Below are 22,469 nucleotides of genomic sequence, written 5' to 3'. Positions count from 1 at the left end.
GCGCCGACCGGACCCACACGCCCGCCGCCCATCTCGTAGGTGAGTCGCTGGACTTGGGGGACGCTCCCTCCGCTGCTCTACGCCACGAGAGGGCCCCTCTCCGCTGCCCTCTGCTGGCGGAGGCTGGAATCGGGCTGCCCTGCGGGTGCCGGTTAGAACAGTGGTAGAAACAATGTTTCCCCCGTCAATGTCTGTTTTTTCTCAGCCGTTTGCGTCCCGATCCACCCGCCAGGCGGGTGAGCCCTTCGGCCGCTGGTTTGAAACCCACCTCCCTCACCAACCTTTCTCTCCCCTCTCCTCGCAGGGCACCCTGGCCCCTCCGGCGAGCGGCTCCGCTGGCGAAGCGACGTCGACGCCTCCTTCACCCGGGGCGGCTTCCGCCTGGCCAACGACTCGCTGGTGGTGCCGGCCTCCGGCATGTATTTCGTCTACTTCCAGGCATCCTTCCTGGGGGCCGCCTGCCCCACAGCGGACGAGCCCCTGGTCCTGGCGCACCGCGTGCTGCTCTTCTCCAACACCTACCCCCGAGACGTCCCCATCCTGAGCGCCCACAAAACGGCCTGCTCCGGGGGGGGTCCCTGGTACCGCTCCCTCCACCAGGGGGCAGCGTTTGCCCTGCAGGAGGGGGACCGGCTGTCCACGCAGACGGAGGGGGAGGTGCATCTGCTGTCCGGCCAGGGCACCTTGTCGTTCGGGGCGTTTGCCCTGTGACGCGCCTGCTGGGTTTTGGGGTGGGGTCGCCCTTATGCGCTGAGGGTGGGCTGGAGCTCCTGGGGGTGTCTTTGAAGGGTTTCACTTTGCTGTACCCCAAAATGATTAGTGTGCACACATTGATGGGGCACCCCTGGGATCAGTGTTCTGCAATGTGGGGTTGGAGGTGTAAGAACAGCCATGCGCTTTAAGAGGATCCTCAAAATATTGTCAGTGTTCCAGTTAATGTACCCCCAAACTTTCTGCACACTCACACCCCATTTAATGCTCTAGGTGCACTAGGATTTGGGGGGATTTTAATAGCAGTTCTATTAATGGGGAATCCTCTGAATATTTGGGGGGTCAACTGTACCCCTAAATTATCGGGGTGTCCCTCAATTTTAGTTTATAAGCTGTTCTGCCATGTGGGGGTGACTGTATTAACCCCACCCCCAGTAGAAGGGGGACGCAGTTGAGTTTTTGGAGGGGTTCAGGATTAGACACCCCAACTTTATTGGGGTCCCTTTTGATTTAATTAAGCGGTGGAGCTGGGATTTGGGGTGTAGGTGAGATTTTGGGGGACTCAGGATTGTTTCTTGCAGCTGTTCCCCTTCAAAAGTGGGGCCACAGTGACACTAATTGGGTGAAAACACAGACATATTTGGGGGGGTTCTGGGAATAGACACCAAATTATAGGGCTGTCCCTTGCTAGGTGATCATATTGTCCTCCTGGATTTGGGGTGTGTGGGTGAATGCAACACCCCCACACATTGTTAGAGAGAGAATTCTGGGGTGTAGCTTCTTCAGCCTCCCCCCCAGCACCCCAAAAATGTGTTTTCATCCAAAGCTCCCCCTCTTGGAGCTGGGGCAGCCCCACTGGCAGGAGACCTGCCTGAGAGTTTTCAGGGGGCACGTGACCCCCCAAAGTTACTGGGGTACATCTCTCTGTTCCTGGGGGTGCCCAAGTCTAGGCCCCACCCCCAGCGGGGGGGCTGCGGATCGGGGAAATGGGGACGAGGCGGGGGGGGGGAGCCAGTGCTATTTATTGATGGGAATGTGTTGTAAATTATTTATTTATGAGGGGGGGCAGCTCGGCCCCCCACGAATGTATTTATTTATGTCAATGAATTAAAGCCGGACTCGCGACTGGGCTCCGTGGTGTTTTCATCTCGTTTCTCTGTGCCCCAAAGGTTCAAATCCCCTCCCCCGCTCGCACCCCACAAATGGTGAGGGGGTTGGGGGAGATTGCGGGGAGGGGCTTGTACAGGGGGGTGGGTCTGACTGGCTCAGCTGGGACACACCTCCCAACTGGGCGGGGCTCCTAAGGTTAGGACACACCCCCTAAATGGGAGGGAGGGGCTCCCTGACTGGGACAGTCCCCCCAAAAGGGGGCAGGGCTCCCCTGGGCTGGGACAGCCCCCAGCTCTGACAAGATCAAGGTCATCCTAATGGACAGCGCTTTAGTTTGGGACACCCCTGCCCCGGACACCTGGGTTCGCCGCCCCACCGTGCCTCAGTTTCCCCACTGGTGCAACAACACCGACCTCCTCAGCAAGGTGCTGAGGGCAGGCATAAGAACATCAGAGCGGCCAGACTGGGTCAGACGAAAGGTCCATCTAGTCCAGTGTCCTGTCTCTGACAGCGGCCAATACCAGGTGCACCAGCGGGAATGAACTGAACAGGGCAGTTATCGAATGATCCATCTCTCGTCATCCAGTCCCAGCGTCTGGCAAACAGAGGCCGGGGCCACCATCCCTGCCCAGCCTGGCTAATAGCCATTGATGGACCAATCCGCCATGAACTTATCTAGTTCTTTTTTGAACCCTGGTCTAGTCTTGGCCTTCACAACATCCTGTGGCAAGGAGTTCCACAGGTTAACGGTGCGTTGTGTAAAGAAATACGTCCTTTCATTGGTGTTAAATCTGCTGCCCGTTAATCTCATTGGGTGACCCCTAGTTCTTGCATCATGAGGAGTAAATAACACTCTCCTCTGCCCCGGTGCCCCCTTGTGGCTGAGTCTGGGCATGAGCTCTCAGGTGCCCTTTCCCGGCACTGCCCCCCGCCCCCGGGACTCAGGGGGGGTCCCTCTTTGTGACTCTCCCCACCCCCGGCAGATCACTCTATCGTACCCCCTTCTGGGGTCTCAAAGCCCCACCAGACCCGCTGGGGCCTGGCCCCCTTCCCGTCCCGGCCCAGCGCGAGGGCCCCCCCTCGGGTTTGACCCCCCCCAAGCATCCTTCACCCCCCAGGGCAGCAACTGATACCCCTCGGCTTCCCGCCAGGCTCCGTAATCCAGGGGGGGATCCCAGGGCTTCCTCTCCCCTTCCGGAGCACCCCCTCGTGCCCCCCATCTGCAGGGTGTGACAGCAGCTCCCCTCCCACCAGCCCCATTGTCTCTCTCTCTCTCTCGGTCTCGGGAGCGAATCTCGCCAGGGGCTCTTTGGAAACCTCCCCGGGGTTTTTACGGCGTTTTCCGCTTTCAGTTCCTGGCCCGGGCTCCGGCGCTGGCGCGGGGCCAGTTTTGGCTGGACGCGTTCCCAGAGGTTTCATCCCCCACCGTGCTCTCTTGGAACGGCCAGAGACGCCCGGACCATCCCCAGGCAGGGCTGGCAACCCCAGCAGCGCCAGACGCCCGCCCTTTGCCCGGTCGGCCCTGTCGAGCGCACCGGCTCGGCCAAGGACCCATCCCGCTCGCTGAACCGCCCTCACCCGAGCAGGCAGCCGATGTCGCTGCGGCCAACTCGTGCGCCGGCTTCCTGGCTTTGTCTCTGCCCGGCCCCTGGTTCTCCCCCCGGGAGCAGCCGCTCGGGGTGACTGGCCCTGGGGTGGGGATCGCGGGGGGCCCAGCGGATGGGGCTGTCTAGGCCTTGGCCAACCTGCCGCCCGTCCCCCGCAGCCGGAGCACCAGTGTGGGGTGCTGGCCCCGAGCGGCTGCAAACCCAGCCCCGGGACCCAGCGGGTATTGACCCCCAGGCTTCCCTCCCCGCCCCCAGGCTCCACACCACCCAGGCCTCTGCTCGCCGGCAGCTTCGTGGGCCCCCCGGGTGGGGGGATGTGCCAGTGCCTAGGGCCCATGCCAGCCAAGCGTGTTCCCCATGGAGGCGAAGGGGTCACCTCAGAGCCAGGCCAAACCCAGAGGGGGAGGGATGGGGGGACAGCGGGGTGAGGGAGGGATGGATGGAGGAGTGGGGGGGGTGAGTGGATGGAGGGAGGGAGGGACGGAGGGATGTAGAGATACCCCAATAGCTAGAAGAGGGGCGTGGGGGTGTCTAGCGCTGTCTGGCTGGGGGGCAGGGGCGCCGTGGGGCCGGCATCCCCTGGGGCAAAGACAAACCACCCAGGGATCACCAGAGCCGAGTCCTGCCGTTCCCCAGCGCAGCCAGCAGGGGGCAGCTCCGGCTCAGCTATGGCAGAGCAACCGACCCAGCCAGCCAGGATATGGGCCGAGCCGGCTCCTCTCTGCCCTTGGCCCCATTGCAACCGGGTCTTCCCTCTAGGGGGCGCCGGCTCCACCCGGCCCCAGGGCAGGGACTGGCTGGCTCAGGGGGGCAGGGAATGGGGCCCAGGGTCTCTCCCCTCTAGGGGGCGCCGGCTCCACCCGGCCCCAGGGCAGGGACTGGCTGGCTCAGGGGGGCAGGGAATGGGGCCCAGGGTCTCTCCCCTCTAAGGGGCACCAGCTCCCCCCTGGCCCCAGGGCAGGGACTGGCTGGCTCAGGGGGGTGGGGACTGGCTGGCTCAGGGGGGCAGGGAGTGGGGCCCAGGGTCTCTCCCCTCTAGGGGGCGCCGGCTCCCCCCTGGCCCCAGGGCAGGGACTGGCTGGCTCAGGGGGGCAGGAACTGGCTGGCTCAGGGGGGCAGGGAACGGGACATGTGGGGACAAGGCAGAACCAAAACCGAAGCACATCGCAAAAGGCCGTTTTGACTTCGTCTCCTGGCGGTGGAAGCGAAAGCAGAAGAAAGTGGCTGAAAACTCCAAGTGGGACTCTTGCTTCACGAGGCCTGAACTTTCAGGCTCTCGGATTTTCCCGTGGGGGGAAGGCTGGGGCGGGGGGGGGGGGGGTTCTTGGGAAATAGGCCCCCCCAAACCCTGATCCATCCCTGCTCCCATCCCTCCGGATCCCACTTCTGCCCCCCAGCTTCTGATTATGTCTCAGGTTGTTCGCCCACAAGCTCTGCCTGTCGCTGGATCGCTTGGGGGACCGGGGTAGGGGCATCTATACCCCAATCTCTCCTCCCACCCTACACTCACCCCCACAAGTCTGACCCCCTCGCTACCCAGCTGTTACATTTGGGGGGCTCGCCATCCCACAATCACCCCAATCTCTCCTCCCACCCCACACCCTCAAAATTTGCTAGTGCTAAAATTTAAGCCCCCACATAATGACCCCCCGGCCAGGGGTGGGGGTCAGCGGAGCAATGTAGACACAGCCCCTAGTGGTTTTGGGGTTGTCTGGCATTGTCCCCCCCACACACCTGACAGCCCCCAAATTTGCTGACACTAAGATCTGAGCTTCCTAAGATCTCCCAGGGGAGGGCGAGGCGGTGAGACGTCCGGCCAAAGGCGTTTCGAATTCCCACCCGTGTCATGGAGTTTAGGGGTCCCCCAGTACAGAGCCCCCCACATGTGCCAGCCTTGAGAGCCAGCCCCCCAGATAACCCCCTGGGGAGACCCCGGCTCCCGGAGCGGCATGTGGGTTAGAGCCACCCAGTCTCATCTCTAGGGCTGGGGGGGGGTCTGGTGGGTTCCCCCCGAGCTGATCATCCCCAGATTTATTACAGGTACACACACACACACACACACAGACCCATGCACACCTACACACACACAGACCCACACACAACTACAGACACACACACCCCTACACATAAATAGACCCATGCAGAACTACACACACACCTACACACACAACTAGACACTCACAGAGCTTCACACACAACCACACACACACACAGATCCACACACAACTACACACACATAACTGCACACACACACAGACCCATGCACACCTACACACACACACACAAACTACACACTCATAGAGCTACATGCACAACTACAAAACTACACACTCACAGAGCTCCATGCACAACTAAACAACTACACACAGACCCACACACAACTACACACACACCTACACACACACAGATCCACGCACAACTACACACATACATACAACTAGACACTCACAGAGCTCCACACACAACCACACACACACACACAGACCTACACACAACTAGACAATCACACAGAGACCCATGCACAACTACACAACTACACACACACACAAGTAGACACTCACAGAGTTCCACACACAACTACACAACTACACACAGACCCACACACAACTAGACAATCACACAGAGACCCATGCACAACTACACACACATAACTACACATATACACAAGATCCAGGCACCACTACACAAACACACACAATGGCACACACACAACTGCACACACAGTGACCCATGCCCAACCACACACACACCAACACACACAAACACAGACCCACACACAGAGAGATCCACACACAACTAGACACACACAAACACAACTACACACACAGAGACTCCCACACAACTAGACACACAGTGACCCAAACAACTACCCCCACACACAAGATCCGTGCACAACTACACACACACACACAGACCACATACAAGACACCCACGGAGACTCACACAACTGCATACACACACAACTACACACGGCCCTGCACACAACTAGACAGACACACAGTGACCCACACACAACCAGACAGGCACTCACAACCGGACACAGACACACACACCCCCCACACCCTTCTCAAGGCCCCTCACTCTCACCCCTTTCCCACCCCCGTTGCCTCACTGGGGGGGCAACCAGCCCCCCCACGCCTGACCCCCCAAGTCCATCATCTGACCCCCCCAGACAGAGACGGCCAGACCGGCAGGTCCCCGCGTGGCGGTGTAGGAGGTGGGGACCCCGGTATCCCCGGGGGGCTCCCCCCGCCCTCTCCAGAGCTGGATTCACACCTCCCCGCTCCCCAAAACCACAGTTCCAGTCGCTGGTCCCACTTCTGCTTTTGACGCCTTCTATTTCGGGCTCTTTCCTCTTCCCGCCTTTCGCCATCACGACTCTCTCGTTTTTCCTTCCTTCTCTGTGGGCGGAGGCTTCAGGGCTTGAAAATTTCCTCCCGTGTCATGGGGGAGGCGGGCCGGGCGGCTCCAAAGCGCAGGCGGGAGGCGTATAAATAGGAGCCAACACCTCGAGGCTGCCACGCTTCTCCACTCATCAATCAACCCAGGACAAGAACTGCTGGGAAGAGCCGGGCGCGCAAAGGCGGGGAAACCGAGGCACAACCAAGCTCCACGCCGGGAAAACTGACTGAATTCAGAGGGTGAAATCCGCACCCATTCGTCGCTCCGCTCCAGGGAAATCAACTCGATTCGCCTTCTGAAACCAGCTCAAGTCACCAGCAGCTCAGGTGAAATTCCCCACGGTCGCCTGTCTCACAACCGAATTCGTCCCGTGGAATCGGCTGAATTTGCCCAGGGAAAGCAGCTAAATTCACCGCTTCGATCCGGGGAAATCGGCTCCATCCGCCTGCCGGCGTCACCGAAATCCCGGGAATTTGCCCAGCGCCAGCTGCTAACTTTGCCCGGCGGGAAACTAACCCTGGAGATCCCTGCCCCGAGCCCAGCCAAACCCGCAGCCATGAGCACCGAAAGTCTGGTCTGCGACATCGAGAAGGGGGGCGTTATCGTGGTGCGGGAGTCGCGGCCCGCCGACGGCCGCTGGAAATGCCTCAGCATCTGTTCCTTCCTGCTGCTGGTGGGAGCCACGGCTGTCTTCGCTCTGCTGCATTTCAGAAACGGGGGGCCCTTGATCAGCCAGGTGAGCCGCAACGCCGGGGTGGGGGAGTAACCCCCCCGAGCCACGATCTGTGGCCATCCGACTCTGATTGTGTGTCTTGGTATGTGGGTGGGTTTCAACTCCCCACCTGTGGCTCAGTGTGCACTTTGATGTGTGTGTCTGTGGTTTGTCCGCACGTGTGTGGCTCGGACGCTTGTGTGCGTGCATGTGTGTCTTCGTGGCCGGGGGCGTTTGCGTGGTTTTAACCGCACCATTGCAGTCTGGGCTGCGTGGAGTTGTGTGTCTCTTTGTATTTCTCTGCCCGTTTGCCTACGAACGCGTCGGTTGTGGGTTTTGTCTGTCTGTATTTCCAGGTGTGTGTTTTGCCTAGACGCCGTGTATATATGTGGGGACAGTGTTTTCGTCTGGGCGTGTGTTTTGTGCTGTCTGTATTTCTCGTTTCACTTGCATGTGCCTGGCTCCCTGGGCTATGTTTTGTCTGGCCGGTCTCGTCCGCTGCCTGTGCGGTGTGTAATGATGTGAACAGCTCTGCTTCTTGCAGGGCGTGGTACACACAGCACCCGACACACACTCCTGCTTTGACTTTGTAACCTCTGTACTCAACTCTCCTCTCTCTCTCTCTTTGCCAGGATCCCAAAGAACCCAGGAGTTCGGGCCACACACAACTTAGTAAGTATCTCCCGAGGTTTATTTTCCAACATTAGCCCTCTGATAATTGCAGCCTCTAAGCCGAATCTCCCCTCCCCAGATGAAATTTCTCTTGCCAGATTTACCACAGATCTATTTACTGGCCCTCAGTCATCTTCCCAAAAGGACTAGCAAATTGCAACTGGTCTCCATTGTTTTGTCCTGTTGCCTGACCCGAGATGCCGCCAGGTTTTTTCCGAGGCTGCCGGCTCAGGATTTCCCTGAAAAATCACGGCCATCGAAGGTGTTTCTGACGTGGTGAAGGGGAATGGAAACAGACAATGCTGCTAGCCCCTTTGGGAAAACATCGCCCTGCAAATCTCAGCTCACTCTGGCCACATCTGGGATCTCGCTCCAGATGTTGAGCCTCCGCAGACGGTGATCGTCCTTGAGAGCTTATTGACCTCCCCAAAGCTTCGAGAAGGTGGCTCCGCTCCTCCAAAACATGGAGAGCAACTAAATGTTGGGAGACTAGAACATACAGAGCAAAGATAATACCTCCCCAACATTGCCTTAACTCCCCTCCCGGGAGCCACCAGACCTGACCCATCCCCACCAAAATCTGTCCATCTTCCCAACACAATTCTATCCCGGTTCTCCTCTTCCCTGCATTGTAGTGACCTAGCGGGAGGAGATCAGAGATTCCCCAACCTAGGGAGTGTAAGGTTATGGGTTCAAATCCTGACTTCCCGCTGAGCCGGGGCTCTCTGAAGCTGATCTAGAGACGATGGGGTCATTGGCCAGGAGAGGTGTGGGGAGGGCTGGAGAACAAGGGAAGATCGGTCTGACCGTCCATTTGTTCTTTCTGAAGCAGGTCCTATGACGATGAAATTGCAGGCCCAGTCGCTGAAAAAGCCAGCTGCCCACGTCGTAGGTAAGAGGAATTTACAGCTGGGATCGGGGAGGGTTTGAGGAACTGGGCCCTATGGGGGCGGGGGAGATGCTTGTGGTTGGGGGTTTCTATGTCTGAGGCAGGCAACAGACAAACAAAGACACATGAGCACACATTTCCACAGACACCGGTGCACATCTGCTCATAGACGTCAACGTAGAGGGGAAGGGCCCCGTCTTTTGGGGTGATGGAGGCCAAAGATTTGGGTTACATGGACGTTGTAGGCTGAAGTCCAGGAGATGCCAGAGAGCAGGGGGACAATTCCTCTAGGTTTTGGCCTTGTGTTGTCAAGGATTAGGCATGCCATCACTGTATTGTGTTGGAGGGCAAAGCCTGGGTAGACTGACTACAGGGGAAAGACTAGGGTTAGGACCAAGAGTTATCAAGGGCTGGTGGCCCCATTTTGGGGGATGATGTAGGCCGAAGCCTGGGTAGATTGATCATAGGGGACAATCCAGGTAGGGTTTGACCATGTCTGCCTTCTTCTGTCCCTCCCAGCATCCAGTGACTCCAAAGAGCTGATCTGGACTGACAAAGTTGCACACACCATGATGCAGAACGGGATGGCGCTGGTAAACAACAAGTTGGTGGTCCCGTCCGACGGCCTCTACTTCATCTACTCCCAGGTGGTCTTCAAGGGAGACAAATGTCCGGAGGAGTCCATTCCTCTCCGGCATACCATCTTGCGCTACTCCGTTGAGTACCCAGAAAATGTTCCCTTGCTGATGGCCATCAAGTCGTTCTGCGAGGGGTCCAAGGCAGCCAAGAATGAGGAGGGGGTGTGGTTCGAGTCCATCTACCAAGGAGCTGTCTTCCAGTTGATGAAAGGTGATGAAATCTCCTCTGAAATCGACTCGGCCCAATATTTAGATCTGGACAGCAATGGGCAGGTGTATTTTGGGGTGATTGCATTGGAATTAGGCGCTCCCCAATAATGATCCACCATCTTCCATCCTTGGCCAGCGCATCCTCCATCCTTGGTCAACCCACCATCTTCCATCCTTGGTCAACCCTTCAACCCTCCTACCCAACTGGCCTCCAAAGCCAAGACTACCACCCCGCATCCCACCACATCAAACTGACTATCAGAGATGATCGGAAGACCTCTATGGACATCCTTTATGCCTCTCTGCCAATATGCCGCATGTGGCCACAGACGTGCCCACCTCTAGGGACCAGAGCGGGCGACAATCTCTCTAGACTTGGCCTGTCTGTGGCAGTCAGGATGGGGCTTTGGGTTTCATCTTGGTAGGACCAAACAAGAACCTGCCAAGAAAATAATGTACCGGGTCAAAGATGCTGACCTACAAAAATGTTGTGTTAACTAATATTGTATTATTTTTATGGTTATTATTGTTAATTATTGTGGCTAATAATTTATTTATTTATGTATTTATATTTATTGGGGTTAACAAACCTGTGCTGGTGCACGGAGAGATTTTTGTGTGTGTTGTACACACCTACGACAAGTATAGGCCATTGTGTGTGTGTGTGTGTGTGTGTGTCCATCCACAAATTCTAAGATTCTATATACACATCAGAAAGGGGTAGTGGGTGTGTCTACACATAGACCCACAAAACTGCAGGCAATGTTGGTGTGTTTGTATCACAAGCCGCAGATAATAGACAATTTTGTACACACACACACACACATGTTGCCTGTGGATGTTTGACACAAACCCACACCGATTTTTAGCAATTCTGGGAGTTTGTATGTTTACAAAACACCCAGATTTTCGGAGAGTGTGTGTGTGTGTGTTTGTGTGTACAGAGTGTCACAAAGTCTTCTTTCCAACAAGACAGCCATCCTCCAAATCAAGCTGGCGGAGGGTGTGACATTGTGTCACTCTTCGAGCTAGGCAGCAACACAACCTCACACCAACCTGCCATGTTGCTGCGAGTGCTTTGTGGTGGCTAGACTATGCACTGGCCTTTATGTATACGGTGTATACATGACCCTAGCTGGCTCTATGGATGTATATTACACACCGCCAGGACTCCTGGGTTCTCTCCCGGCTTTGGGAGGGGAGTGGGGTCCAGTGGTTAGAGCAGGGGGGGGTGGGAGCCAGGACTCCTGGGTTACTCAAGGGAATGATGTTCTCATTGTGAGGGGAAGAGATATTTGTATCTGCGATACAGTTTTCTCTCAAGCCCCTGAGCTCACGTCTCTTTGGGGATTTCAAACGTTTTATGTTAAAATGTCACATGCTCGGGGTGGGGCTCACGTGTCTAACTCGTCGAATGTTTCCCGGGCTGAATCTCTTGCCCCTCCTGGTTTGATCTTGTGTATTGTGGTTTATTTTATTTATTGTGGTTATTTATTGTGTGTTTATTCCCCCTGTGCGGGGAGGGAAGGGGGGAGAAAAAAAAAGCTGTTTGTCTTTTGTTTGAAACGCCAACCAATAAACCTTGGAAACGGAGATTTGAACTGGACTTGTGTCTCTTTCAAGATGAACGAGGGGAGGGATAGTTCAGTGGTTTGAGCATTGGCCTGCTAAACCCAGGGTTGTGAGTTCAATGCTTGAGGAGGCCATTTAGGGATCTGGGGCAAAAATCTGTCTGGGGATTGGCCCTGCTTTGAGCAGGAGGTTGGACTAGATGACCTCCTGAGGACCCTTCCAACCCTGATCTTCTATGATTCATCTAGCATGGTATCTGGCCTTTTCCACACAAATGGCTTCCTCTACCCAATATCCCCTACTCTCTGCTATGCTCTAATGTCGTCCCTGGAGAAGAAACACGGAGCAGGGGCTCTCTATGTCCCTCTCCTCCTTGACCATTCAGCTCAACTTCAGGACCTGGCAAGATTGACTTCTCGAGGTCTCTTCCAGTCCTATGATTCTAAGATAATGGAGCAAATAGTCAACCAATCTATTTGCAGACAAGAGGGAGTGGACCAACAGGCAATGATCAAGTGATCTTTCTCCTGCCATCCATCTCCACCCCCTGACAAACAGAAGCTGGGACACCATTCCTTACCCGTCCTGGCTAATAGCCATTAATGGACTTAACCTCCATGAATGTATCCAGTTCTCTTTTAAACCCTGTTATAGTCCTAGCCTTCACAACCTCCTCAGGCAAGGAGTTCCACAGGTTGAATGTGCGCTGCGTGAAGAAGAACTTCCTTTTATTTGTTTTAAACCTGCTGCCCATTAATTTCATTTGGTGACCCCTACATCTTAGGGAAACAAGTAAATAACTTTTCCTTATTCACTTTCTCCACACCAGTCATGATTTTATGGACCTCTATCATATCCCACCTTAGTCACCTCTTTTCCAAGCTGAAAAGTCCTAGCGGCTTTAACCTCTCCTCATATGGGACCCGTTCCAAACCCCTAATCATTTTAGTTGCCCTTCTCTGAACCTTTTCTAGTGCCAGTATATCTTTTTTGAGATGAGGAGACACATCTGTGCGCAGTATTCGAGATGTGGGTGTACCAATGATTTATATAAGGGCAATAATATATTCTCCGTCTTATTCTCTATCCCCTTTTTAATGATTCCTAACATCCTGTTTGCTTTTTTGACCGCCTCTGCACACTGCGCGGACATTTTCAGAGAACTATTCACATAATAAGGCGATAAGTAAGAATCAGCATGGATTTGTCAAGAACAAATCGTGTCAAACCAGCGTAATAACTTTCTTTGACAGGGTAACAAGCCTTGTAGAGGGGAGGAAGGGGTAGATGTGGTAGAACTCGACTTTAGTGAGGCTTTTGATAATGTGTCGCATGAGCTCCTCATGAACAAACTAGGGAAATGTAACCTAGACAGAGCTACTATAAGGTGGGTGCAAAACTGAACATAAGCGCGGCCAGACTGGGTCAGACCAAGGGTCCATCTAGCCCAGTATCCTGTCTACTGACAGTGGCCAATGCCAGGTGCCCCAGAGGGAATGAACAGAACAGGGAATCATCAAGTGATCCATCCCATCACCCATTCCCACCTCCTGGCAAACAGAGGCTAGGGACACCATCCCTGCCCATCCTGGCTAAGAGCCATTGATGGACCTGTCCTCCGTGAATCTATCTAGCTCTTTTTGAACCCTGTTATAGTCTTGGCCTTCACAACATCCCCTGGCAATGAGTTCCACAGACTGATTGTGCGCTGTGTGAAAAAATACTTCCTTATGTTTGTTTTAAACCTGCTGCCTATTAATTTCATTGGGTGACCCCTAGTTCTTGTGTTACGAGAATAAGTAAATAATACTTCCTTATTCACTTTCTCCACACCAGTCATGATTTTATGGACCTCTATCATATCCCCACTTAGTCGTCTCTTTTCCAAACTGGTTGGAAAACTGCTCCCAGAGAGTAGTTATCAAGGGTTCACAGTCATGCTGGAAGGGCATAACGAGTGGGGTCCCACAGGGATCGGTTCTGGGTCCGGTTCTGTTAATATCTTCATCAATGATTTAGATAATGGCATAGTGAGGACACTTATAACGTTTGTGGACGATACCGAGCTGGGAGGGGTTGCGAGTTCTTTGGAGGACAGGATTAAAATTCAAAATGATCTGGACAAACTGGAGAAATGGTCTGAAGTCAATAGGATGAAATTTAATAAGGGCAAATGCAAAGTTCTCCACTTAGGAAGGAACAATCAGTTACACACACAATGGGAAATGACTGCCTAGGAAGGAGTACTGTGGAAAGGGATCTGGGGGTCAGAGTGGATCACAAGTTAAATATGCTAACGCTTGCAAAAAAAAGCGAACATCATTCTGGGCTGCATTAGCAGGAGTGTTGTAAGCAGAACACGAGAAGTAATTCTTCCGCTCTGCTCCGCGCTGATACGGCCTCAGCTGGAGTATTGTGTCCAGTTCTGGGCGCCACATTTCAGGAAGGATGTGGACAAATTGGAGAAAATCCAGAGAAGAGCAACAAAAATGACGAAAGGTCTAGAAACCACGAGCTATGAGGGAAGATTGAAAAAATGGGGTTTGTTTAGTCTGGAGAAGAGAAGACTGAGAGGGGACATGAGAACAGTTTTCAAGTACATAAAGGTCATTACAAGGAGAAGGGAGGTAAATTGTTCTCGTTAACATCTGAGGACAGGCCAAGAAGCAATGGGCTTAAATTAGGTTTAGGTTGGACATTAAGAAAAACTTCCTGTCAGGGTGGTTAAGCACTGGAATAAATTGCCTAGGGAGGTTGTGGAATCTCCGTCATTGGGGATTTTGAAGAGCAGGTTAGACACACATCTGTCAGGGAAGGTCTAGATAATATTTAGTCCTGCCATGAGTGCAGAGGTCTGGACCAGACGACCTCTCGAGGTCCCTTCCAGGCCTACAATTCTCTGATTCTATCATAGAGGACCGGTCTTCACCATTCATGGTCCTTCCAGCCTCTAATCTCCCCTCACCCAACAACCTTAGACAACCAGCCCAGACCGTTCCGTGCTAGGCAGGTCTGATCTCCTCCCAATCAAAGCTGTAGGCGGATGACTCTTGGCTCACGTCTCCGGGTGCTCCCGACCCACTCCTTGCTTTCTAAGGACGCTAAATTTAGTCCTTGGCAAATAACCCTCTTCTTGCCTCACCCAACCCACTGAGTCACATCCTCTGGGAAATCCAGGCTGGTATTTTAAGAAGGCCCGGGCCATGGGTTGGGTTTGCTAGGGAAGGAGTGGGGATGAGTGGTTAATGCATGGGAGTTCGGACTCAGGGGTGCTGTCCCCAGCTCTGGGAAGGGAGTGGGGTCTAGTGGTTAGAGCAGGGGGCGGGGGACTGGGAACCAGGACTCCTGGGTTCTCTCCTGCCTCTGGGAGGGGAGGGGGTCTGATGGGTAGAGCACTGGGGGCTGGAAGCCAGGACTCCTCGGTTCTCTCCCGTGCTCTGGGAGGGGAATGGGGCTGGTGGGTTAGAGCAGGAGGGCAGGGAGCCAGGACTCCTGGGTTCTATTGTACCAACCCAGCAGAAGGCCCTGGGTTATTTTTGGGTCTTGAGGCTACATATTTCCTTCCGCTTTTGCTTTAGTGGCATGGCTGACATGTGTCAAGAGAAGTTGTGTCCCCCAAATGCACCTGCCCCCTTCACATCCGCCCCACCCCCCACCCCAAAACCACCCCCTACTGTTCCCCAGAACTGTACAGGGTATGGGAAGGGGGAGTTGGGGAACACACGGCTGGGATGGCAGGGGGCTACGGGTTGGGAGTGAGGGGCAGCGGCAGAGCTGGGGGGGGCAGGGCTGGGCTGGCAGGGGCTGCGGGTCGGGAGTGAGGGGCACCGGCAGAGCTGGGGGGCAGGGCGGGGCTGGCAGGGGCTGCGGGTCGGGAGTGAGGGGCACCGGCAGAGCTGGGTGGGGGGGCAGGGCTGGGCTGGCAGGGGCTGCGGGTCGGGAGTGAGGGGTACCGGCAGAGCTGGGGGGCAGGGCTGGGCTGTTGGGGGCTGCGGGTTGGGAGTGAGGGGCACCGGCAGAGCTGGGGGGGGGGCAGGGCTGGGCTGGCAGGGGCTGCGGGTCGGGAGTGAGGGGCACCGGCAGAGCTGGGGGGCAGGGCTGGGCTGTTGGGGGCTGTGGGTCGGGAGTGAGGGGCACCGGCAGAGCTGGGGGGGGCAGGGCTGGGCTGGCCGGGGGCTGCGGGTCGGGAGTGAGGGGCACCGGCAGAGCTGGGGGGGGGCAGGGCTGGGCTAGCAGGGGCTGCGGGTCGGGAGTGAGGGGCACCGGCAGAGCGGGGGGGGGGAGGCAGGGCTGGGCTGGCAGGGGCTGCAGGTCGGGAGTGAGGGGCACCAGGCGCTGGGGAATCCCGGAGTTGCTATGTGGCATCTCCCAGGGGAACCCCCCCCCCGATCCCAGCCGCCCCCACAGGCCTGTCTGGGCTCCCCCCGGCCCGAGCATCCAGAGATTTGTCTCATCTGCAACTAGGGAATCTCCAGCCAGGCCCCGCTGAGCTGGGCGGGGGAGGGAGTTGGGGGGGGGAGGCGCAGGGGGAGGGGTGGGGGGTCACTCATAGATGGCTCCCCACAGAACGGGGGAGAGGCAGGGAGGTGGGGGCAGGGCCGGCTCCAGGCACCAGCCGACCAAGCAGGTGCTTGGGGCGGCACCTGGAGGGGGGCGACACTCCGGCCGGTCGGGGAGAGCGGGGCCACGGCCGGGCTCGGCGCCCTCCCCTGCCGCGCTCCCCGCCGGGGGCCGGGAGCGGCAGGAGGCTTTTTTGCCTGGGTGGGGGGGTGCACCAGTGGGGATTACATGGGGCTGCGGCAGTGGTGGGAGTTGGGGGCGTAGCTGTGGGGGTGGGGCAGGTGTGCGAGGCTGGGGGGCCACTGGCGGGGCGGGGCTCGATCTGCTCCTGCTGCGGGGGGCGGCTGTTGGACTCTGAGTCGGTCTGTGTCTGTCCCGGGACACGACATCGCTGGGGGGGCTGCGGCTCCGATTCCCACCCCCACCGCAGGACACAAGGACCTGGGACGTCCCCCCCGTCAGCCGCCGGGGGCCCCCACCCTCCCCAGGTCCCTGGAGCCAGGGGAAACCCCTCCAATAACAAACCGCCCCCGTAGACACCACAACAAGCCAGTCTGAGGGGGCCCCAGAGAGACCCTACAATAACAATCGCCCAATGAAAACAACAGTGGGGAGAAACCAAGGCTCTGAGCAGGGCCAGGCCAGGATGGGAATTCCCCAGTTCCCCAAACCACGTGTGTGTCTGTCTGTCTGTCCCAGCTCTGCCGGTGCCCCTCACTCCCGACCCGCAGCCCCTGCTGGCCCCTCCTGGGGCTCCCCCACACCCACGCTTCCACCTCGGCACCAAAACTGAAACCAGCGGTTTGGTAACTTTGGCTTCTCCACACATATCTGTGGAAATCTTCAAGCTGAGCAATACAATGAGTAGCACAACCTCAGGGCAGAGATCTGAGTGGGGGCGGGGGCCCAGGGCTGGGCTGGCAGGGGCTGCGGGTCGGGAGTGAGGGGCACTGGCAGAGCTGGGGGGGGGCAGGGCCGGGCTAGCAGGGGCTGTGGGTCGGGAGTGAGGGGCACCGGCAGAGCTGGGGGGGGGCAGGGCTGGGCTGGCAGGGGGCTGTGGGTTGGGAGTGAGGGGCACCGGCAGAGTTCGGGGGGGCAGGGCTGGGCTAGCAGGGGCTGCGGGTCGGGAGTGAGGGGCACCGGCAGAGCTGGGGGGGGGGCAGGGCCGGGCTAGCAGGGGCTGCAGGTTGGGAGTGAGGGGCACCGGCAGAGCTGGGGGGACAGGGCTGGGCTGGCAGGGGCTGCGGGTCGGGAGTGAGGGGCACTGGCAGAGCTGGGGGGACAGGGCCGGGCTGGCAGGGGCTGCGGGTCGGGAGTGAGGGGCACCAGCAGAGCTGTGGGGCGCAGGGCCGGGCTGGCAGGGGCTGCGGGTCGGGAGTGAGGGGCACCAGCAAAGCTGGGGGTGCCCAGGGCTGGGCTGGCAGGGGCTGCGGGTCGGGAGTGAGGGGCACCGGCAGAGCTGTGGGGGGCAGGGCTGGGCTGGCGAGGGCTGCGGGTCGGGAGTGAGGGGCACCGGCAGAGCTGGGGGGGCAGGTCTGGGCTGGCGAGGGCTGCGGGTCGGGAGTGAGGGGCACCGGCAGAGCTGGGGGGGCAGGTCTGGGCTGGCGGGGGCTGCGGGTTGGGAGTGAGGGGCACCGGCAGAGCTGTGGGGGGCAGGGCCGGGCTGGCGGGGGCTGCAGGTCGGGAGTGAGGGGCACCGGCAGAGCTGTGGGGGGCAGGGCCGGGCTGGCAGGGGCTGCGGGTCGGGAGTGAGGGGCACCAGCAGAGCTGGGGGGGCAGGTCTGGGCTGGCAGGGGCTGCGGGTCAGGAGTGAGGGGCACCGGCGGAGTTGGGGGGGACAGGGCTGGGCTAGCAGGGGCTGCGGGTCGGGAGTGAGGGGCACCGGCAGAGCTGGGGGGGCAGGTCTGGGCTGGGCTGGCAGGGGCTGCGGGTCGGGAGTGAGGGGCACCGGCAGAGCTGGGCGGGGGCAGGGCTGGGCTGGCAGGGGGCTGCGGGTCAGGAGTGAGGGGCACCGGCAGAGGCCCCGGGCCCGCTCCCGCTGCCCCCCCGGCTCGGGGGCCGCTCCCGGCTTTCTGCCGATGGAGGTTCCTCTCGGGGCTTCCCCCGGCTCGTGGAAACTGCGCGGCAGCTTTCTACCCTCATGGCGCTCGCAGCATCGAAAGTGGGTCAGTTCCGCTTTCCTCTCGCTCCGCCGCGGCGCTGCCCCCGCCCCCAGAGACCTGGCACAGGGACCCCCCGCACAGAGAACCCAGGAGTCCTGGCTCTCAGCCCCCCCTGCTCTAACCACCAGCCCCCACTCCCCTCCCAGAGCCAGCAGAGAACCCAGGAGTCCTCACACACACACACACACACACACACACACTGCTGTAACCACGAACCCCCACTCTCCTCCCTGAGCCAGGGAGAGAACCCAGGAGTCCTGGCTCCCAGCCCCCCCTGCTCTAACCTGGCCTTGAAAGTGGGTCAGGGCTTGTGGGTTGCTGCTGGGAAGCCCAGCGAGCGGACGTGACCCCCAGGCCGGGTTCAGCCTTCGTCACTTTGGCCTCCTCACCCTCACCCCCAGCCGCAGCCCGTGTCCGGGGTGCTCTGGGCGGGGTTGGGGGCTGGATTCCTGGAGGGACCCAGCTCCCTGCCTGCGTCATGGCTTCTTGCGCGCCGTGGGAACGGAAATGTGGGGCTTCCCCCCGGCAGCCCCGCCGCCCTGGGGCTGGGTGGGAGCCGGTGCCCCCCTGAGCCAGCCAGTCCCCACCCTGGGGCCGGATCGGGGCCGGTGCCCCAAAGAAAAGTAGATTCATGACTCCATGCTGAGTCAGGCCAATTCCGCGCGGCGCCCTGTCCCGGCTCCGGGTGCCCCCAGCCCCAGCGTGGGGGGTGCTAGCCACACGCCCCGGGAGAGCAGCCGCGGGTGGAACCGACGGCCGCATTTCTGTTCCACCCGCCCGGCAGCGGCGCTCAGGGAGTTTTCCTACTGGGGTGGGTGTGAAATAGAACCCAGGAGTCCTGACACAAGCACCCCACCCCCCTGTAACCACTAGGCCTTGTTCCCCTCCCAGAGCTGGGGAGAGAACCCAGGAGTCCTGGCTCCCAGCCCCCCCTGCTTTAACCACCAGCCCCCACTCCTCTCCCAGAGCCGGGGAGAACCCAGGAGTCCTGGCTCCCAGCCCCCTCTGCTCTGACTTGGCCCTGAAAGTGGGTCAGGGCTTGTGGGTTGCTGCTGGAAAGCCCAGCGAGCGGACGTGACCCCCAGGCCGGGTTCAGCCTTCGTCACTTTGGCCTCCTCACCCTCACCCCCAGCCCAGCCCGTGTCATGCCTACATCATGGCTCCTTCCACGCCGTGGGGCCGGAAACGTGGGGCTGACACACGTACAACTGGCTTTACACAACTCCCCGCAGCCAGCCAACCCAACCCCCCACGACACACCGCGTCACACAGGAATGCCACACACGCCGTATGGCAACACAATGCAACACAACGACAAAACAGCGCAGCAGGGCAACGCTGCCTCGCAACCCAGCCCAACGCAACAAGACACAACGTGCGGTCACCACGAGACAGGGACAAACCACAGTGCAACACAACCATGCTTCACAGCAAGAATGAACAGCCCCCCAACACAATCCCCCGCCACACAACCCTTCTGTCTCCGGCGCGGGATCACGCCGCTGTCCGAAAACACAACGCAACGCGGCAAAACACAACCACACCGCCCAGTAACGCAACACGCCACAACACAACACAGGGAGCAGGTGAAAGGGGGAGGGGGCTGGGGGCCAGGACTCCTGGGTTCTCTCCCTGGCTCTGGGAGGGGAGCGGGGGCTAGTGGGTTACAGGGGGGCTGGGAGCCAAGACTCCTGGGTTCTCTCCCCAGCTCTGGGAGGGGAGTGGAGGCTGGGAGCCAGGACTCCTGGGTTCTCCCCGGCTCTGGGAGGGCAGTGGGGCCTAGTGCTTAGAGCAGGGGAGCTGCGAGCCAGGACTCCTGGGTTCTCCCCGGCTCTGGGAGGGGAACAAGGCCTAGTGGTTACAGCCGGGGGAGTAATACGTGTGTCAGGACTCCTGGGTTCTATTTCACACACACCCCAGTAGGAAAACTCCCTGAGCGCAGCAGCCGGGCGGGTGGAACAGAAATGCGGCCGTCGCTTCCACCCGGCGGCTGCTCTCCCGGGGCGTGTGGCTAGCACCCCCCACGCTGGGGCTGGGGCCGGGCCCCACGGGGAATTGGGCTGACTCAGCCCGAAGACGTTTTTTGGGGATACCGGCCCCGATCCGGCCCCAGGGCGGGGACTGGCTAGGGCAGGGGGGCAGGGAATGGGACATGGGCCTGTCCTGCCAGGGACGCCGGCTCCCACCCGGCCCCAGGGCGGGGACAGGCTGGCTCAGGGGGACAGGGAATGGGGCTGGGGCCTGTCCCCTCTAGGGGGCGCCGATCCGGCCCCACGGCAGGCCCCGGCTGGCTCAGAGACCAGGCCTCATGTGTCAGCAACTCTCTGCTGGCTTGTGGCCAGTTTATCTCCCCGGCGGTTTTTTCTCTCTCTCTAATCTGCCGACTCTGAAACTGATGAACTGAATTGTCTCTGCCACTTCCTGCGCCGTGCACGCGCCCCGAAATCCCCCGCTGCCTCCCAGCCCCCCTCCCTCCCCCGGACATGGTACCTAGAAGCAAACTCCATCTCACCTCCTCTGCACACCCCCAGCCCAGGGGGTGTGGGGTGACTGGGGGGGGCCTGCGGGAAGCGCTGCGGTTACGCACCTCTTGCTCCCGGATTCACTCAGGCTTCTGGGTAAGCGGGCAGGGGGAATTCACAATCCTAAAAGCTTCTCCGAATGCCTCAGTCGCCCTCCCCCCAAATGAGCCGCTGTTATAGGTGAACGGCTGGCTCTGGGGGGGCTGCGGGGGTGGGTTATACAAGGCCCCCTTGATCAGTGCTGAGATGTGGCTGGCTCTGGGGTGGGGCGCGTGGGCTGGTTTGCTGCGCAATATGAACAGCTGGGGACAGAAAGCAAAGTGGGAATCTTGGATCTGGTATTTTAGGAAGGTAAAGATTTGGGCCAGCCCTGATTGCCCGAGCCCCCTGCTGCCCCCCGCCCCGCTCCCTGCAGTACAGCCCCTAGCACCGCCCTGGGGCCATGGGGAGCCCTGACTGCCCGGGGACAGCGCCCCCTGCTGCCCCCGCCCCACTCCCTGCAGTACAGCCCCTAGCGCCGCCCTGGGGCCATGGGGAGCCCTGACTGCCCGGGGAGAGCCCCCTGCTGCCCCCCGCCCCGCTCCCTGCAGTACAGCCCCTAGCGCCGCCCTGCGGCCATGGGGAGCCCTGACTGCCCGGGGAGAGCCCCCTGCTGCCCCCGCCCCACTCCCTGCAGTACAGCCCCTAGCGCCGCCCTGGGGCCATGGGGCGCCCTGACTGCCCGGGGAGAGCCCCCTGCTGCCCCCACCCCACCCCCTGCAGCACAGCCCCTAGCGCCGCCCTGGGGCCATGGGGAGCCCTGACTGCCCGGGGAGAGCCCCCTGCTGCCCCCGCCCCGCCCCCTGCAGTACAGCCCCTAGCTCCCCGCTCAGTGCAGATCCCCCAGCAGGGGGCAGCGCCGGGCTGAGTCTCACACCAGGGCAGGGAGCAGAAGCAGAGCGAGATTCTGCCCCCGCGGTTGCTCGATTCCTCCAGTTTCCCCCACCCCAGGACCGAGGCCTCAGAAACTGGGTCAGGGCTGGGGCGGGGGAGACTTTCCCCCAGCGCCTGGTGACTCAAAGGGAGCTGGGTTCAGGTGAAAACCCCTTTTATTGGAATGACATAACTCACTGCTTTCTGTTTCCAGGGCAGGTGAACCCAGGCATCCGGGCTCCCAGCCCCCACCCCCGCTCTAACGATGAAGGCCCACTCCCCTCCCAGAGCTGGGGAGAGAACCCAGGAGTCCTGGCTCCCAGCCCCCCCTGCTCTAACCCACCAGCCCCCACTCCCCTCCCAGAGCCGGGGAGAGAATCCAGGAGTCCTGGCTCCCAGCCCCCCCTGCTCTAACCCACCAGCCCCCACTCCCCTCCCAGAGCTGGGGAGAGAACCCAGGAGTCCTGGCTCCCAACCCCTCCTGCTCTAACACTGAGGCCTCATGGGGGGCTGCGGGTCGGGCGTGAGGGGCAGCGGCAGAGCTGGGGGGCAGGGCTGGGCTAGCAGAGGGCTGCAGGTCGGGAGTGAGGGGCACCGGCAGGGCTGGGGGGGCAGGGCTGGGCTGGCAGGGGCTGTGGGTCGGGAGTGAGGGGCACCGGCAGAGTGGGGGGGGGCAGGGCTGGGCTGGCGGGGGCTGCAGGTCGGGAGTGAGGGGCACCGGCAGAGCTGGGGGGGGGCATGGCTGGGCTGGCAGGGGCTGCAGGTCGGGAGTGAGGGGCACCGGCAGGGC

General features: G+C 59.6%; 2 protein-coding genes across 2 annotated transcripts in view; both read left to right on the top strand.

Annotated features, from left to right (window-relative positions):
• The window catches only part of LTA (lymphotoxin alpha), a 2,064-nt gene extending 351 nt beyond the window's left edge, over positions 1 to 1,713 (top strand). Inside the window, exons 1-2 of the mRNA XM_065562996.1 lie at positions 1 to 39; positions 305 to 1,713. The exon at positions 1 to 39 is cut by the window's left edge and continues 351 nt beyond it. Of these exons, the coding sequence (XP_065419068.1) occupies positions 1 to 39; positions 305 to 711 (446 nt within the window). The 3' untranslated portion in view covers positions 712 to 1,713. The remainder of the gene's footprint in view (positions 40 to 304) is intronic.
• A 5,235-nt stretch (positions 1,714 to 6,948) lies between these two features.
• On the top strand, positions 6,949 to 11,541 carry TNF (tumor necrosis factor). The gene is made up of 4 exons (XM_008176809.3): positions 6,949 to 7,566; positions 8,175 to 8,214; positions 9,044 to 9,106; positions 9,623 to 11,541. Exons 1-4 carry the CDS (start codon positions 7,387 to 7,389, stop codon positions 10,057 to 10,059), a joined length of 720 nt encoding a protein of 239 aa, XP_008175031.2. The 5' UTR covers positions 6,949 to 7,386; the 3' UTR covers positions 10,060 to 11,541.
• Positions 11,542 to 22,469: the final 10,928 nt, after the last annotated feature.

The sequence above is a fragment of the Chrysemys picta genome, chromosome 12, assembly GCF_011386835.1.
Source record: "Chrysemys picta bellii isolate R12L10 chromosome 12, ASM1138683v2, whole genome shotgun sequence".
NCBI classification, from domain to species: Eukaryota; Metazoa; Chordata; order Testudines; family Emydidae; genus Chrysemys; species Chrysemys picta.
The sequence above is the reverse complement of the archived record's forward strand: the minus strand, read 5'-3'. Positions and strand labels throughout refer to the sequence as shown.

Excerpts from the sequence above, each read along its gene's own strand:
- TNF (XM_008176809.3), top strand. The coding sequence starts at position 7,387 with ATGAGCACCGAAAGTCTGGTCTGCGACATCGAGAAGGGGGGCGTTATC. Across the intron at positions 7,567-8,174 it reads GGGGGCCCTTGATCAGCCAG|GATCCCAAAGAACCCAGGAG; the intron begins GTGAGCCGCAAC and ends TCTCTTTGCCAG. Across the intron at positions 8,215-9,043 it reads TTCGGGCCACACACAACTTA|CAGGTCCTATGACGATGAAA; the intron begins GTAAGTATCTCC and ends TTCTTTCTGAAG.